The sequence below is a fragment of the Nicotiana tomentosiformis genome, chromosome 6 (assembly GCF_000390325.3).
Source record: "Nicotiana tomentosiformis chromosome 6, ASM39032v3, whole genome shotgun sequence".
NCBI classification, from domain to species: domain Eukaryota; kingdom Viridiplantae; phylum Streptophyta; class Magnoliopsida; order Solanales; family Solanaceae; genus Nicotiana; species Nicotiana tomentosiformis.
Genome location: NC_090817.1, coordinates 111024348 through 111042719, shown reverse-complemented (window position 1 = coordinate 111042719; position 18372 = coordinate 111024348). Strand labels below are relative to the sequence as shown.

General features: G+C 35.1%; 2 protein-coding genes across 3 annotated transcripts; one reads left to right on the top strand and one right to left on the bottom strand.

Annotated features, from left to right (window-relative positions):
- Positions 1–6763: 6763 nt before the first annotated feature.
- LOC104110333 (large ribosomal subunit protein eL15-like) lies at positions 6764–8973 on the top strand. The gene is made up of 4 exons (XM_009619803.4): positions 6764–6953; positions 7364–7530; positions 8297–8494; positions 8577–8973. Exons 1-4 carry the CDS (start codon positions 6950–6952, stop codon positions 8820–8822), a joined length of 615 nt encoding a protein of 204 aa, XP_009618098.1. The 5' UTR covers positions 6764–6949; the 3' UTR covers positions 8823–8973.
- A 197-nt stretch (positions 8974–9170) lies between these two features.
- On the bottom strand, positions 9171–17243 carry LOC104110343 (histone-lysine N-methyltransferase ASHR1). Of its 2 annotated transcripts, XM_009619814.4 has the most exons (14): positions 17025–17242; positions 16804–16943; positions 16507–16641; positions 15100–15154; positions 14825–14943; positions 14509–14597; positions 14358–14439; positions 13439–13543; positions 13270–13360; positions 13065–13184; positions 12181–12287; positions 11927–11996; positions 11027–11090; positions 9171–9711 (listed from the first exon to the last, which is right to left on the bottom strand). In XM_009619814.4, exons 1-14 carry the CDS (start codon positions 17122–17124, stop codon positions 9540–9542), a joined length of 1449 nt encoding a protein of 482 aa, XP_009618109.1. In that variant the 5' UTR covers positions 17125–17242; the 3' UTR covers positions 9171–9539. The 2 variants fall into 2 exon arrangements, with proteins under 2 accessions (XP_009618109.1, XP_009618110.1); XM_009619815.4 differs by lacking the exon at positions 11027–11090 and having other exon boundaries at positions 17025–17243.
- Positions 17244–18372: the final 1129 nt, after the last annotated feature.

Here is an 18372-nt window from a genome sequence, read left to right as displayed (position 1 = left end):
CTGCTGTATATGCATAGTAAGTCATTCTATATTTGTAAGAACTCACGGGACGGTGATCGGAAGTCGTGAGTTTGAGTTATTTACTTATAGCGGACTGTTTTGTGGACTATTTTATGGACTATTTTGTGGTGCGGTTGGGAAGCGTGTTTTACTATTGTTTTGTGGAGTTTTGGAGGAGGAAGGGTGTGGAGAAACACCACATAAATGCAGGATGTTGGGCTGGTCGTTCATCGTAACAATTTCGGGTTGTTGACACTACTACAATGGTCATTTTGTGTATGAAGAGATTGGGTTGTGCTGGGCTGTTTTGTAGTATTGTGTGGTGTGCATAAGGTTGGAAACTAATGTATATATGTTGTTATTGTTGTTTTTGTGTTGTGGTGTTATCTTGAATTTGGAGGAAGTAAGGATTATAGGGGAGATGTTGTCCGTTTTAATACAAAATAAGCTTGTCGTTCGTTGTGCGTTAGTTGTACCTTTCGTAACTTAATGATAGTATTATTATCGTTGTTGTAGATTAAGTTGAGAAGAGGCGAGTTCAAGTTGGTGATTGGAAAGATTGTGATAAGGTATGTTAAGGCTAAGCCTTCCTTCATTTTGGCATGATCTCGTAGCTACATGTGTTAGTAATGAGACATAAAGAGAAGTTCGTATTCATGAATTTATTCACATTATTCTAGTTTCGTAAGTTACAATATTATTCCTTATCGAGACTCTATATTCAATTTAGTATTGTCTTCTTCCAGTCAAGAGAGCAGCAAGCCTATATATACATTATTATAGTATTTTCATTACCATCGAGCTATAATCGATGGGCAGGCCCCTATTGGGCAACCTCTGATCAGATGGTAAGTTATATACCGAGCCTACTATAGCCGAGCGCCTACGAGCGAGCCCAAAATGGCCGAGATACAGAGCCTAGTATGGCCGAGCGCCTATGAGCGAGCCTACTACGGCAGGGCAATTACACATACCGAGCCTTATAGGGCCGGACAACTATTTTACATACTATATGGAGAGAGTTGAGTCAGTATCAGCAGGTAAGCATATCTTCAAATTATTTTTGACTCCCAGTTACATTCCGTTATTATATCATCAATTCAGTTTCAGCTTTCAGTTATTTTGTTGCCTTACATACTCAGTACATTATTTGTACTGATGTACCTTTGCTGGGGACGCTGCATTTCATGCCTGCAGGTCCTGATAGACAGCTGGATAGGCCTTCCCAGAAGACAGAGCCAAATATCAGCTTGGTTGGTAAGCTCCACTTTCCCGGAGTTACCAGGTCTAGACCTTGGAGTCCGTTGATACAATTCAGCTATCTCTAGAGGCTTGTAGACAAGTCCTGTAAAGTTTGTATAACACTATATGTGTATAGCCCAGGTTGAGGGTTATTCCTCTAGAGTTCACATTTACAGAGTGGTACGCTCGGGCCGAGTATGGTACCGGGTGCCGGCCACGCCCCTTCAGGTTTGGGGCGTGACAAGTTTCCCCCACAAACTCTGCGGTAATCCGGAACTTATTAATAAAGAATTCATCATTTCTTTTAATGTCCGATTTTTTCTTTCCGCAATTCCATTGGATTGAGGTGTTTAAGGTGCAGTAGTTTGATGGATAATTCCATATTCCGAACATATTTCTGCAAACGGAGATTCATATTCTCCACCCTATCACCTCTAATCATTTTGATCTTTTTATTCAATTGATTCTTCACTTCATTCTTGTATTGCTTAAATGCTTCAATTACTTCATCCTTACTATTAAGCAAATAAACATAACAATATCGAGTGCAATTGTCAATAAAAGTAATAAAATACTTTTTCTCACCTCGAGATGGTGTCGACTTCATATCACAAATATCAGTATGAATTAAGTCTAAAGGATGTGAATTCCTTTCAATAGACTTATAAGGATATTTTACAAACTTAGATTCAACACATATTTGATATTTTAATTTATTACACTCGAATTTAGGCAATACTTCTAAATTAATTAACTTTCACACGGTTTTGTAATTGACATGTCCTAAACGAATATGCCATAAATCATTTCACTTCAGTAAATAAGAAGAAGCTGAAATTTTATTCATACTGTCAACAACCATTACATTTAGTTTGAAAAGACCCTATTTGAGGTAGCCCTTTCCAACATACATTTCATTCTTGCTTATAACAACTTTATCAGAAACAAATATACATTTGAATCCATTCTTAACAAGTAAAGAAGTAGAAACTAAATTATTCCTAATAGTAGGAACATGAAGAACATTGTTGAGCGTTAACACCTTGCCGGAAGTCATCTTCAGGAATATCTTTCCATAACCTTCAATCTTGGCTATTGTAGTATTTCTCATGGAAAGCTCTTCTTCGGGACCAACAATAGAGTAAGTCGTAAATGCTTCTTTGACAAAACAAACATGTCGAGTGGCTCCAGAGTCAATCCACTACTCCTTCGGATTTTCAACTAGGTTGCATTCCGAAAGCATTGCACACAAATCATCAATGTCATTATTCTTCTCCATTATGTTGACATGTCCCTTCTTCTTATCCTTTTTCGGGAGACGACAATCAGGGGCTTTGTGACAAGCTTTTTCAACATTGTAGGAACTGCCCTTAAATTTCTTTTTGTTCTGCTCCTTAGTCTGTCCCGAAGACCTCTTTCTCTTTTTACTTTTTGGAGCAATATCCTCAACGATATTTGCTCCCATGATCGTTAAATTTCCACGAGACTTCTTCTCGACTGTTTTGTTGTCTTCCTCAATCTTGAGACGAATCACAAGATCTTCCAACTTCATTTCTTTGCGCTTGTGCTTAAGATAGTTTTTGAAATCTCTCCACGAAGGAGGCAATTTTTCAATCATTGCAGCCTCTTGAAATGCTTCATTCACGACCATACCTTCAGCAATAAGGTCATGAAAAACAAGTTAAAGCTCCTCAACTTGGTTTCCAACAGTTTTGCTGTCTATTATTTTATAGTCTAGAAACTTGGTAACCACGAACTTCTTCAAGCATACATCTTCAGTCTTGTACTTCTTCTCAAGTCCGTCCCATAATTCTTTTGAAGTATTCATCACACTGTACACATTGTACAAGTCATCCTCTAAAACGCTTAAAATATAACCTTTGCAAAGAAAATCTGCATGTTTCCACGCCTCAACAATCATGAATTTCTCGTTGTCCGACATGTCCGCAGCAGGCACTGGAGGTTCTTCACCAGTGAATTTCTGCATACCAAGTGTAGTAAGCCAAAATAACACCCTTTGCTGCCATTCTTTGAAGTTGGCTCTAGAAAAGTTTCCCGATTTCTCGGCCGGTGGAACAACAATTCGGCTTGACGAGGCTATCGTCGTTACCGCAACAGTCACAGAAGGATTTCCGTTATCAATTATCATTTCTCACTGTCAATAACAAAAGAGTTCAATTAATGGCAGAAAACAGAATGGTAAACAATACTGTAATTTACAAAAAACAATACGTTTAATAAATAAAAACCCAAAGTTTTTATATTTGTTTCACAGAAAACGATGAAGTTTTTTATGTTCTTCAAATCGTTTCTGAATTTCAATATTCTGATGAAGTTTTTATATCTTCAAGTCAGAATAGTAAAATTCAGAAGGAGTAGAAAATAACACATGTTTTAATCTCCACAAACAGAATACAGAATACAATAATATAATTTCCTTAAGATTATTATTTCACTATGTATTACTGTAATAAACAATAAAAAAATATTAAACTTTCTGAAATAGAAACAGAAACAGAAAGTTAGTAAAACCAATTTTACGAAATAAATTCTGGAAAAATAATATTGGAATAAATCGAGCCCACTGAATGCACAGTGTGTCCTTAAAAAAATTATTCCCCTCAGAAACAGTCATAGCTGTTGGAACAGGTGGGAATATTTCTTTTAAAATATGGCGGGAAAACAGAAAAATGGATTTAAAATAATCCGGGAAAGAAAACGGGCCGGATTAATCAATCAATTGATCTTTGACCGAAACCGAACGACGATGACGGCGCGAGACTTGCCTTTTTCTTAACTCTTTAAGAGCTAGAAGAAGAGCAATTGTATATATATACCTATCAAAAGCCTTTTCTTCCTCCAATATGGGACAATGTCCCTTTAACAAGAAGGGAAACTCAAATATTTTATTTTTTCTCCATTTTCATTCACCCTCTTTAAGCTACACCAAGCTTAAAATTAAGCTAAACCAAGCTTAAAAGCCTAACAATACAGTCAATATTCGATATATTTCTACTTAATTTTTTGATTTGTATCAAGTTATATCACGTATTCTTAGAACTACGTATAAATTCAACTCTATCCGTTTTTCGGGTAAACGAGTAATAAGCAGCCAATTGCGTCGGTCTCTAAGCATAAAACATAAGGATTTCTCATATGGTATCATCTCGGGGCTCTTGCTTAATGCACTACAGTGAATGATGAAGCTGTCCAGAACAAGTTCAATTTCAAACCATGTTTACAACATAAGGACTCAAACTCTCTGAGCTTCCGGATGTTAGGACACATATTCCACACAATTTAATGCAAAGGTTGAAAGTTTAGAAGGGGAGAAGAATGTATCTTTGCACTAGAAAGTTTCTCCGCGGGTGCATTCTTTATACCTTTATGACTAATTTTTTTAGAGATTCGAAATGATAACGTGTTATGAAATATAACTCAAAGTAACAGTATAGAACAAGGAAAAACAAGTTAAGATATATAGAGAGAAAGAGATGAAAAATTCTTATTTTTTCTTCAATCGTATTTCTTTTCCTATCTATTACAAGGCCTTTATATATCCACCATAATTTAATTTTTCTTATAACATTTTCCTATTAATTATCTTCTATCTATCTATCTAGAAAAGGAGAAGCAAATCAATGTGATCATGTCAAGTATCATAACAAAATTCAACAAGTGTCAGATTTAACAACAAAATTAGTTAGGTAAGTTAATAATTAATCATTTATTTTTAATTTGACTAATTTGTCAATAACTTCAATATAGAGGTATAAAAAATGATAAGACTAATTTGTTTTTTGAGATGAGAAAGTTTTTTACTAATAATTCATATGTTCATGCTATATGCATAAGATCATGTAACTAAAAATATTATAATAGTATGTAAAACTAAAGACAAAAACATAAAAAATTTCAGGAAATAAATAAAATATATAAAGATATAATTTAACTTATTATGTAGAAATTTTAATTAAAAAAACTAAACTTTCATATTAAATATAAACGGGAAGAAGAATTCAATTTAATTTCTTATTGAAAATAATACAAAATAATAATTATTACAATTATTAGTAGATTTATGACATATAATAAAAGAACTTCTCTGTTTAACCTTGGAACTAATTCAACACCATCTATTTAGAAAAGTAATTCAAATATTTGTATTATAGATAAACACTAAATGAAAAAATTAAAATATTTTAGAACAAAAACTAATGTATAAAGAGGAGAATGATAAGATGTGATTCTATCCACACTTTAAATTGATTTGAACAGTAAAACATACAACAACAATAACAACATACCCAGCATTACCCACATCGTGGGGTTTGAGAAGGGTAGTGTGTACGCAGACCTTACCTCTACCTTGAACAGTAAGACATAAGTTTAAAAAATTAAAAAAAAATTCAGCGTAAGAAAATATATAGCTATATTATATTAAAAGAGAATTAGTATCAAAATATTAATTCAATTGACAAGTTAATAAAAAAATCATATTAGTATATGTATAGCACTAAGTAATTGGTAATTTTACACTAATAATAAAGATTTAATAGGGAACAAACAATTTATTTTATTACTATGTAATCTGTTTTCTTTGATTTTGTATAAATTTTGTTATATTTCTGTACACTACATTAAATAATAAAATAACAACTAATATTTATTAAAATAATATAATATATTAGATTATATTTTATTAAGATTAATATTCTGTTAAATTATCTGCGAATCGCGCGGATTCTAACACTAGTTATAGAATATGACTCTTTTCACCCAGCTTTAAAATTGGTGGCTAAACATTAAATAGCAGGTTAAAAATTAGCCGCCACAAGTCATTTCCGCATTCATGGCTCAGGGTAAGCTGATTTGCAGAAATAGTCTATGTTTTAGCCTTATATTTAGAAGTTGACCACTTATTTTAAGCTTTAAATTAGTGATCTAAAGTTCAAAATTTAAAATTAATATTCAAATTACGAGTCTAATTTTAATTGTAAAAAAAGCAACGAACTTCTAAGTACAAGTGTCCTCATGGTATAAATACCATAGGATGACATCAGCTAAATGTTTGTAACACCCCTATTTAATATATATCAAGTTTATAAAAATAGTTAAAATTTAATCAATTTTGACAAACTTCAAACTGAATCTGTTATTGCTTCTTATTCAGACATTATGATATGAATTTATACTTTACCAAAACCTAACTTCATACCTAAAATTTAAAGTTTTAAAAGCCAGAGTTCAAATTTGAAGTTGAGCTCTTCCAATGTCCAAACTTCGGGACCTCATGTATGAATTTAAACTTCATCCTCACTTTAAATTTGGAAACTTTAAACCCCTGATATTAACTTAAGACTAACATATTTGAAAATAATTCTGAGGCGGCTAAGCTCTAAAAACTTTGTAAATTCGGCTATTCTTTAAACAGGGGTCCTAAATCGGCTACCTCGTGCAAACCATACTTAAAATTTATTTTATTTTGGAATTGGAAAGATTATGTTGTATAGCCGTTGTAAAAATTATATAAATTTTATATATTTTTTGACTAAGAGATATAAATAATTTCTGACGGCTAAAAATTATACTTGGACATATTAGTCTTAGCGCAAGAGGTAATTAAAAACCCCGCCTCCCACAAAACCCTAAGCGGAACTTCACCGGTAATAGCAGAGTAAGGAGGAGAGAGTTTCGCCGCACTACAATGGGTATGTTAATCTAATTTTAATTCAGTTATCTCTGCATTACCCTTCTTGTTTGATATTGATTCATGTCAAAATGAGGATCGCTTTATTACTTTCCTGTCAAATATATTCGTCATTTTGCTTGAATGTTATAATAGTAGTATGTTAAATATCATATGTTTTTTTTTTACAGTTTGAAAAAAGTTCAATTGAATAACGGACCTTATTGTTTTGAAAATCTCCTATGGTATGAATTTCCTGGGAGAAAATGATATATGATTTCGTTAAAAAATGGTGCAGTAGATGGAATTCTTAGTGTTTGAAATGTAATTATTGGAATTCTGGTAATGCTGGTTTGATCATGCAAATACAGGATATGCTTATATTGGTGTTTTTGGAAAATGATTGTGGTTTGTTATGTTGGGGATATGTAGGTGCCTATACTTACGTGTCAGAGCTATGGAGGAAGAAACAGTCAGACGTGATGAGGTTTTTGCAGAGGGTGAGGTGCTGGGAGTACCGCCAGCTCCCATCCATAGTGCGTGTCACTAGACCTACTCGTCCTGACAAGGCACGCCGCCTCGGCTACAAAGCCAAGCAGGTATTTTTTCTTTTCATTATGATATTCGACGATGTTGAGTTGAGCTTAAATGGAGCGACATATTTAGTGAGGATTCATATAGTCAATCTCAAGTTGCTTGTAATTGAGGCATAGAAGTTGTATGATACTTGACAATGTTACTCCTTTGTTGGAAATTGATATTTTTGACAATGTTACTTGCTGAGAGGTTTCAGTCATGGAAATTGATATAAATAGGGTGTACTAAGTTTTCTGAATCCATAATTGTTGAATAGTTTGTTCTTGGATGCACTAAGGTGAAAATGAACATGGTCTAGTAAAACTTGAGTTTGAGTGTTCAAGTGAGATTTTATTATTGGTTTAATTCTGTTGCCTTTTGATGTTATGTATTGAATTGATCCCATGCTATTAGAATAAAAAATATTTGATTCATTGTCTGATCAAGTAAATAGGCTACTTTCTCAGTTTAGCCATAATCGTCGTCTCTTCTTATTGCCTCTGTAAATAATTGTGTGGTGCAGCATCTATAATTTCTGATAACGGGTTGCTGCTATGAGAGTTTAATGATCCTCTGTCCATTCATTGTTATCTGAAATTTCTGGATGCATGGGATTGAAACTAGTTGCAATTTTTTTTTTCTTGTAGTGATGCATGCATTTGTTGTATGACTTCTCAAACTTAGAACTAACAGTATTTTGTCAGTTCTCCATTTCCATAGTAGAAAGGGTGCCTTTGTTGTCTACTTTTGGATTTCTATCCGTGTGACTGTGTTCAACAATATTTGCAGGGCTACGTGGTTTACCGTGTGCGTGTGAAGCGTGGTGGAAGGAAGAGGCCTGTACCCAAAGGTATTGTGTATGGTAAGCCTACCAACCAGGGAGTCACCCAGTTGAAGTTTCAGCGCAGTAAGCGCTCTGTTGCTGAGGAGCGTGCTGGTAGGAAATTGGGTGGTCTTAAGGTCCTTAATTCTTACTGGATCAACGAGGTATTTGTCTGTTGACTCTCTTTTAGCAAAATTCGAATTTCTTCAAATTCCTCAAAGCAACTTATTACGTTATTGATTGCAGGATTCTACTTATAAGTACTATGAAGTGATCCTGATTGATGCAGCCCATGCTGCTGTGAGGAATGACCCAAGAATCAACTGGATCTGCAACCCGGTGCACAAGCACAGAGAGCTTCGTGGACTGACTTCAGCTGGCAAGAAAAACAGGGGTCTCCAAGGAAAAGGACACTTGCACCACAAGCAACGTCCCTCAAGAAGGGCAACTTGGAAGAGGAACCAGACTCTGTCTCTACGCCGCTACCGTTGATCTGTTTAGATTTTCTCGAAAGTGTTTCTTGTTATATTTTCACAGTTGTAGACCTTTCATCCCTCTTTGGAAATCAACTTCTGCAGAAACTTTTAGAACAGCTCAATTTGAGCGCTGGATAATATGTTATACCAGTATATTTTTCAGGTCATTTTAGATGCTATTACTTGTCGTTCATTTCTTTTATACGTCTGCCTTACACCTGTGTTATCCAGGCTCACCCGCGAGGTTTGGCCACTTTTTTTGTAACTTGATTGGGAGAGGGTTATTAGTTATTACCCTGCTTGTGACTTTGTTGCAAAGGTATAAAAGTTCAAAAGCATACTCTAATTCTTTAATACAGAAATATTCAAAAGATAAAATATTTTACTCCTATATATAGATAATTCCTGCAATGATATGCAGGCCCCTAATAGAACTCGGAATGTAATCAACGATACAAATTCTAGCTATTTACAGCATCCAATGAAACATGCCTTGCACCCCTTTCCGAAAGTCAAAACTCTAGTCTCTTATATAAGATAGAAGAAACTGCCAAGATAGCCTATTTTCTCTCACAATAGTAATTCAATTTCCATCAAAAGTAGACAGTAGGAAAGGGAGATTAGCATCTCACTAGAAACTTTTCATTGTAATAATTAGGAAAGAGGGGCCGCCCTTTGTGGAACTGGTAAAACAGAATTTTATCTGTTGTTTACGTGCATATGTGGATTCAGTTCAATCATTCTCTTCTTCCTTGGATGAAATCTTGTAAGAGAACTCCCCACGAGCTTCTTCTAACTTCACAAAAAGCTCCTTCATGAAATTAGTGTTTGTTCCATGAGTAATTCGCAGTATCTCTGCTGCCTTGGCTAGTGACCTGTAGGCTTCCTCAGTCTCACCAAGCCACCTGTAATTAACAAATTAACACCACGGGGGATATCATTAACGAAACCACCACTTTCTCTGACATTTCTTTAAGAATGTTATAAACTGTAGGTTCCAGCTTTTTCCATGTTTACAAGAGGCTCAAAATTCGCAACGAGTTGTGTAACTTGAACAAGAAATCCTACTTAATGGAAAACTGTCGCTAACTTCATTAATATCTGAAGCCACATAATTTCAGAAGTTAAAGCAAAGCTTGGATCACTGATAAAGTTGATGAATGTATCAAAAATCCTCAAAGACTTGCAAAACCGGTCAAACTCGGTCTGTTTCTCTGGATGTTTCCAAGATCAACAAAATAAAACAGAACAAGCCAGGAGGAGCAAATCTCCAGATATCTAATCAGCTAACATGAGACCGCCCATAGTTTTCTCGTCTCAACTGCTTAAATTAAGTAGACTAAAATTTCTCTGTATACAAAGACAAATGTTTAACACACATCAAAAAAGAAAAAAACAAAGACAACTGTTTAAAAATCTCTAAGCATTTTCTAGACCCTTATACAATGGAGTCCTGAAATACTGGTATGAGTTATCATGTAATGGGTGTTGGTGAGAGAGTTAAGAAAATATACAGAAGAATTGAGGATCAGTATGGGCTTGTACCAAATATACCTATCCTTTTTCGCAGTTTCGGTACTCTTTCATATGCATACATTGTACTGGACTACTAGTATATTATGCATAGACGTTTAAATGTAAGCGACCATGTACGTGTCTGGAATTGTCTGGTACAATAGTCTGCTTGGCACTTGTCCTAGAGACTGTAGAACTTAAGACAAATTAAATTCTTAGGCAATACTTTCATTTTTGAGGCACTTCAATAAGTGCATACACTCACATAAATTAGTCCATAAAGTTCTAATATACATTTATACTACTTAATTCGAGTGACTTAAATGTATTTTCCAAGTCTTATATTTCCTTATAATACTTTATTTACTTACATATATGTGCTGTTTATTATTTAACTGTCATGTCCCTATTTTTCTTAAATAAGTGTTAACGATGTAAATGGCTAGGCTACAGTTAAAGCAACTACTTGCCACCTCGAGCACCTGTTTCAAACGGTACACAAACTTCCCCATGCCTCTGGGGGAATTGCTATAACTTCACCAGAAGTTGGACGTGCAGGATACTTGTGCGATATTGCAACAGGATATACTAGATCTAAACAAATGTCTGATAATCAAGATAATGAAACATGAAATAGAAAGAGGACAACTGCCAAAAGCCAGAAATATGCAACACAATATATTGAAAAACCAAAAGCTCTCTAACCATTCAAGTTTCCCACAAGTGTAATATTGCAGTCCGAGCAAAGGATGACACTCTGGATAAACTCCTATCAAAAGAAGAAATATTACCATATGGAGAAAACATGTAGATCTAATAGGTATATATGTTCAGAAAGCAGAGCAAAACTATTGGAAAACGGAACTTTAGTGCATGACTAAGTTCAGAAAAAGTCGTTACTTCTTTATATATGCTGGTGATACGTAGGAAGCATAAGAAAGTTTCTTGGTTATACAAAGCGAAGCAACTCAAATCTATACATCTCCCGAATCACATGTTCCTTCAGAAGGAATGTTAATTATCTCCAGGTAAAACATGTATGTCTAATACCAAAAAGAACAGAAACGCAACAGAATTAGATTTAACATCCCAGGCAGAAGAGCAAAACTGCAGGGTCCGGGGCGCATGAGCAACATAAAGTCATGATGATAAGAATTTGTTATGCAGACGTACAACTGGCACCAATAAGGGATATAGCTTAAGAATGTAGAAAAACCTGCTCTCTCTCTCTCTCTCCATTATAATTTAGATTCCTTCTTTCATTTGAGCGTGATTATTATGATAAAGTAAATTTTTTTGTCATGTATAAACTTGGGTCCAAGAGCAGAGATAATTCACTTATTGAATCAAATATAAAACTGGATCTCATAGTACTTTCTTGTAGTAGAAAATTGAATAAGTATTGAAGAATATAGGGTTTTAGGAATATAGACCCAACTTCGAGACTACCTAAAACAGGAAGTGGGTAGATTAATTTGGGACAGGAAAAGTAGTTTTTAAGTCTTGAACCTGGCTTACTACTATATTATACTAAATCAACAGATAGCATTGAAATAGTGGTTGCGGAATAGAATTCTTTTGAACCGTCAGGTAGTGCCAACTTACTCTTATAAACTGGGATAGTTAATCTGCAGTACTTCAGTGCCTCTTTCCAATCTTGCAGCTCCATCAATATCTAAATGAATAAACATCCATTCTTCAGGTCCAAAAAAATATTAACTAATTAAAGATGGCTGGAACAAGATTGATGTAAGCATCTTCTTAGGGACAATAAAAAGAAGTTTCATCAATGGAGTAAACATAGATGAGAACATTCAAAAACATTCTTCTGTGAGACACTGCAGTAAAGGCGATCAAACCTTTAAAAGATTCTCCCGTGTGCGCATCAGATTGACCGAGAATTGATGGCACAGCTTCTGCTGAAGTTTCTCAATCATTTTATACATTACACTTGCATCTTTCTTATCTGTATTCTGTCAAAGCAGTCTGTTTTCCCAACAAAACCAAATAAATATAATCTAAATACTGTTTAATTTAATTAACGGAACATTTCGCCTCCTCACTTCTACACACTCAGGTGGGCTGATCAAAAGTGCCTCCTCTTATAACATAAGAATGTAGCTTGTGCCGACTTAGATAGGAGATTTTTAGCTCAAATCATCTTTAGAAGTAGCGTAAATATGATGTTTATTCTAAGTTAGTAATTAGAAGGCTAAAATCTACTCCCTCCGTTTCAATTTATGTCAACCCATTTGACTGGGCACGGAGTTTAAGAAAGGAGAGAAGACTTTTGAACTTGTGATGTAGAATGAAGCACATATAACCCTCAGGGGTTGGCCTGGTGGCAATTGACTTGAGCCTTGGGGTTTGCTCCCTTTCAAGGTCTCAAGTTCGAAACCCACAGGGTGCAAACAATTTCTGAGGGCCATCGGACTGGGTAAAACCTGAATTAACCGTGGTGCACTTGCGGGAAACTCCTTGCCGAGGGCCTGTGCACCCCCGGGATTAGTCGGGACTCAAAGAGACTTGGACACCCGGTGCAAATAAAAAAAAATGAAGCACATATATTTTGTGTGGCTATAAATCATTGCATAAAGGTAAATTGTTTCCAAATAAGGAAAGAGGTCATTCTTTTTGGCACGGACTAAAAAGGAAATAGGTTCACATAAATTGAAACAGAGGGAGTAGTGTTTATATACAGTAACATACGTTAGATATTCTCATTCACCGGCTCAAAGGATACGTCCATTGGAAAGTGAAAATGAAGCTTTTTCTGATATTGTTTCGATTTCATTAACAATAATTTTTATTTCTTCCTTGTCCCTAAAGAGTCCACATAATTGGCATCTGAATCCTTTATTACCTGCAAACACAAGAAACTGAGAAGTCACAGGCAGACCAGATCAATCATGCGGATATAAGGTGAGGTTGAGACAGGGATCATATACCAGAGTCACGAAGCAGGAAACCACTGCATCTCTTATCCTTGCATCTATAACCCTCCAGAACTGCACTTTCTTGGATATCATCGTTTTGGCCCTTACAGTGAGCGGGGTGATAAGTTTGTGATCAGAAATCTAATTATTGAGGACTAATTAGACAATACAGCGAACATACCAACTTGATGCAGCGAATGCAAGTGCAGGAGAAAAAGTACTGTTCTCTAAGAGCCTTCTGACGAGTTGCAGTGCTTCCAGCCATTTCTATATAACTTATCAATACCTTTTAGAAGCCAATCAAGTAAATCAGAAAGTTAGTGATTGCTGGATGCCAATGAAATTACTTGTGCTTTTAGATTACTGCTTAAAAACCAGTAAATAACATCCCAAATGTACTCCTTATCATCCATCAACTTCTTGTACATGCAAGAAAGCACATGCCAAAGCCCGCACATGGAGAGCAGGAGCAGTTTGTAGAGAGGTATCCCCCAGCAAAATGTCAAATTTGACAAAATTCTACAGTAATGTGTGTCAAACCTAAACTCTTCCAAATTGACCCAATTCAAACCCGTGGAAGCCTTTTGCTTTGACATACAACATCATCAAAACCCTTGGAAGCTCAACAACCAGACAATCCCCCTTCATTGATTGTGCACCACATTTTCTCTTCCACCTTTTCTACAGTCTCCTCTTGAACTCCAAACAGATGCTTAAGTACTCAAAAAAGCAAACAAGAATCTTAAAGTAGTTAACTTCCAAAAGTACATTCAACTGTTAAGGACAAAGATGTAAATGCTTGATGATCATGTACATCATCATGATGATATACATATCATTATAAGTAAACATTTCTTACTAAATTCATCAACACAATACCCTGCTCAAAATTGGAGTTACTGGTCAAATGAAAAGCATCTTCCTCAGATATCAACCTCTTATTCATTGATTTGCATCATCCAGTGGAACACTCAAATTCTTCTTCTTTTTTTTCTTTCTATAACTTATGCTTGGTTTTCAGAATGATAACCTACTTTTTCAATTAATGATGATTTATACTAATAGAGGCTGATCAAAATAATTTGGAAACAAAGTATTACCTCAGTACCTTTGGGTATATGCTGTACTGCTCGGACAACAGCCATTCGTCCTTCAAATATTAGAACCGAATTCGGCAAACAACTATAACACAAAAAGGCCATTTAGAGAAATAAATATACTAGCTAGACAGAAAGATACTACAACAATTACCTGTGGTTGATTATAGAAACCACCGGATAAAGGCCTGTCCCCAGGGGTTTCAGTTCAGCATCACAAATTGTATGTGCATTACATGAGAACTGCCCATACTCAGAAAATACAGCAGAGATACACCAGGTTAGACAATAAAGTCTGTAAGAAAAAGGATTATGCTTCCAGACAAGTGAATAAGGGAAGATTTCAGCCACATCGTCCTCAGTTTTCATGAACAAAGGCCCAGACGAACAGGGTCTATGCAACACATAATAAGGTTGCATAGGTTTTAGACACATAAAGCGAAATGTTGCATCCGGCGCACAATTTATACCTTAGAGAACTTTTCTGCAATCTCCTTTATACTGATCTCAGGCCACTGAAGAATCAGATTGACCAGGTTTGCCATCTGAGCATACAAAACTAGTTGCTTCTCATCAATATCAGTCATATCTTGGGAAACAAACTTGTTAAGAACAACACAAGGTCAAACACGTAGCAAAGATAGACCTAATGAAGCACAATTCAAAATTATATCAGAAACTCGTCAGTATAAGCTCTTTCTCAACAACAAAAAAAAAACTATCAGTATAAGCTACACAAGGATACGAGATACCAAGGATTCCACCAGACTAAAATTGTCCAGGACTGTAGCTGGAATAACCTGGTAGTGAAAGAGTAGTTAAGAGCTTCATGGCAAAACCAATACATACTATCGTAGAAAGACTATTTCACATGACAAAGTTGAAGATCGAGAACGACAAATCCAACAAGGGTAAGAAGATAAAATCAGAGTTGGTGAGGACAAAGTACTTACTCGAAATTATGACATCTGATAAACAGAAAGAAAAACAAACAATGTCTGAAGTGATTAAACCTGCTGGAACATATATTCCAGCTACTTTGGAACCTTACCTACTTTTAAATAGTACATATTGAGGTTTCCATGGTTTGGAACCCATTACTTGGGATTTCTAGCCATCAACTATTCCAAAACAATTTGATGATGTTGCCATTCTTCTAGGTATTTCCACGCACATATAAACATTTAACACTTTTTCTGGAAACTAAGGGAAGGAAAGAAGTGAGGAAAGCTAAAATAGAAGAGATGACAGAAACTGATTCTCTATCTAAAATTTTATGATTTGATTCCCTCCTAAAAGAAAGAGAGACATTAGCAGATTGAGGAGGAACATATTTTTCTCACTTCAATTTCGTCCCTCCTTTTGTCAAACCAAACCAGGAAATCGGAAACTTAGCGAAGCCACCATTCCTTTTCCTTCCCTAGTTTCCAAACAAAGGGCTACTGTTGGGATCTTTTCACTTTCTAAATGTTAAGGATGTCTGATTCCCCCTCCCCCCCCCCCAACCCCCCACCCCTCTTATGTAGACATTTCCTTGAAAATTCACTCCTATGGGAATGAAGACAACAATGTGCTTGCAGTCTTTGAATGTGATCTGTTTGCCACATCACTGTATCCATAAGGATTGTAACAGATCCCTTGGCACATTAAATTTAGTTGTAAGAATAAAAAAACTACTTCACCCTATGAGGAATAAAAGTCTAGCTGGGTTATCTTGGTATGATTGACTCAATCAAAGACACGACCGAGCTGGTACATAATTTTCATACAGAATTGAAAGAATTCAAGGAATTAGAGTTCTCAATTGACTGCAGTTGCATGTGTTATTTTCCAGAAAACCCTTCAAACCCACCCCCTTTTATTCTACCAGATAATTGACCTTGTAATGTCAGAAAGCAAAGACCTCATTTTGACTTACTGGTTCAGAATATCATCAGAACACCTCAGAACAGGAAACAAATATGTTTAAGAATCACATTTAGTGATCACAATATTATCCAAGCTATAGATATTACATATGCTCCCACTTCTTGAAAGCTGTACAGTTCTCCAGCTTTCAAATTCACTTCAGATTAGCAAACACTCACCGAATGAGAATATTAAATTCATAGCAGCTGAATTATAGAAACAGAGGACGTAGATGGAAACTGACCTTCTCATCTTGCAGTTTCTTCCGCAGATAAAGCTTGACCATCAATCTTACAGTGGGCGTAAGTGATTTTATTCTTTCCTTGTCAACCTTGGACAAAGCCTGGCATTCAACCTTATGCAACTTCCAATCTGACTTCTGCAGTTAGCTTCACCATAATTATAAATTTCTCAAACGGAAATTAAAAAAGACAAATAGCTATCCGTGGCACTACCCGTCAGTCCCTTCATTTAGACTCCCCCTCCAAAAAAAATCTGAAATCAGCAATCAGATATACTGAATTTGAAGTACAAAGCGTACCTGGCATGTATTACCACAGTAGTAAACAACATGGCAAGCAGAACATTTCTTAAGGTTAGTTGAAACGAAACACCATTCACATTTTGCTGATGATTTGTTTGGAACTGAAACATATGGCTCTTCCCATATAATTACTTCCCCTGTTATCCAAAAAAAGCCAATTTAGTCTTATTAAACCTTAGATATATTCCTAATTTGTTAACGAAAAAATGGAGGAAGACCTGGAGAGAAATCACGAGTAGTGAAAAGGCAGCGACCCTTTTCCGGCACAGGCGACAGTGTTAGCCCCTTATCACTCAACCCTTTCTGTAATTCCTCCATAACGAAGCAGAAATCTTCTTCTGCAGAGCCTTGAGACTTGAGAGCTCCACAATGTTTATGGAGTATTAGAAATGGACCTCGAAAGTTCGAGTAAATGGGGTTAACCTTACATCTTCATATGTTTTTTATCTTAAACCAATAAATCAATCAATCCTAAATAATTTCAATTTAAGAGAATATAAAACTCAAGCAAGTATAAAGCATTAATAAGTCTCTAAAAATATTTATGGCCAATTGTCAGTTTTTAAAAAATAGAAATCAAATCAAATCTAGTCAAAGATTTTACGACAGTTTAGTTTGATATATATATATATATATATATATATATATATATATTCCCCCCCCCCCTAAACTGCGATATTTGTAAACTTGTAAAATGGCCATAACAAAAAAGAGCGGGACACAAACTAAAGTTGCCCCAGAAGGCATGAAGTAAAATCATGTATCATATCTGCGGTAGATGGCATTGGACAAATCATTAGTGAATAATCTTAACCTTTGCTTCTTTTTTTAAAAAAAAAAAAAATCAAACAAAAACTTTTATTAGGCTAAATCAGCAATCAAATATACCAATAGAAAGGACTAGTATAATTCATAATTTCTAGACTATCTTGTCAAGCACGAGGGACTAGAATCACTTTTTAATCTTAATCTTGCTTTTTAATTGATTTTACCACGTACATTACAAGTGAGTAGGAAAGAATCCAAAAGAACGACATCTAATTTGGTTTTCTTTTAAAATCACTTTTTAATCTTAATCTTGCTTTTAGGCATGAGGGACTATGTTCTCACTTCTCGGTCATAGCGGCTGAAAATCACTAATTCTTTAGTTATCAACCAAATAAATAGAGTAATTTAATATAATACTAACTATCCTTCAATTTCACGTCAAATCCAAACTACTTGTATCTAAATTTGAGATATTATTTACAAGTAAAGAATCAAGAGAAATGTAATAGCAGACAATATATATATATATATATATATATATATATATATATATATATATATATTATATATTTTTTGGCTAGAAAATGCAATAAATTTCTACCGACCGACCAATTTTGTATTTTGCGCAAAAATCAACTTAATCAGTCAACTATGCTTCAGGCCAAACAAAGCTAGAGACGACCTAAGGCATTCCAATTTGCCAGGACGCAATTCATTCCAATACTAATTTTGCTTACAAATAATTCAACTTTAAGATAGTATTGGATAAAAATAGTAGTTCTTTAAACAACATGAAGA

What these genes read in the sequence shown, in the direction of transcription:
- LOC104110343 (XM_009619814.4), bottom strand. Translation starts at nt 17,124, where the DNA reads ATGGAGGAATTACAGAAAGGGTTGAGTGATAAGGGGCTAACACTGTCG. An exon ending in GCATTCGCTGCATCAAGTTG is followed by an intron (nt 13,361 to 13,438) that starts GTATGTTCGCTG and finishes GCTCACTGTAAG; the next exon opens with GGCCAAAACGATGATATCCA. An exon ending in TTTCCTGCTTCGTGACTCTG is followed by an intron (nt 13,185 to 13,269) that starts GTATATGATCCC and finishes TTGTGTTTGCAG; the next exon opens with GTAATAAAGGATTCAGATGC.
- LOC104110333 (XM_009619803.4), top strand. An exon ending in TCGGCTACAAAGCCAAGCAG is followed by an intron (nt 7,531 to 8,296) that starts GTATTTTTTCTT and finishes CAATATTTGCAG; the next exon opens with GGCTACGTGGTTTACCGTGT. An exon ending in ATTCTTACTGGATCAACGAG is followed by an intron (nt 8,495 to 8,576) that starts GTATTTGTCTGT and finishes TATTGATTGCAG; the next exon opens with GATTCTACTTATAAGTACTA.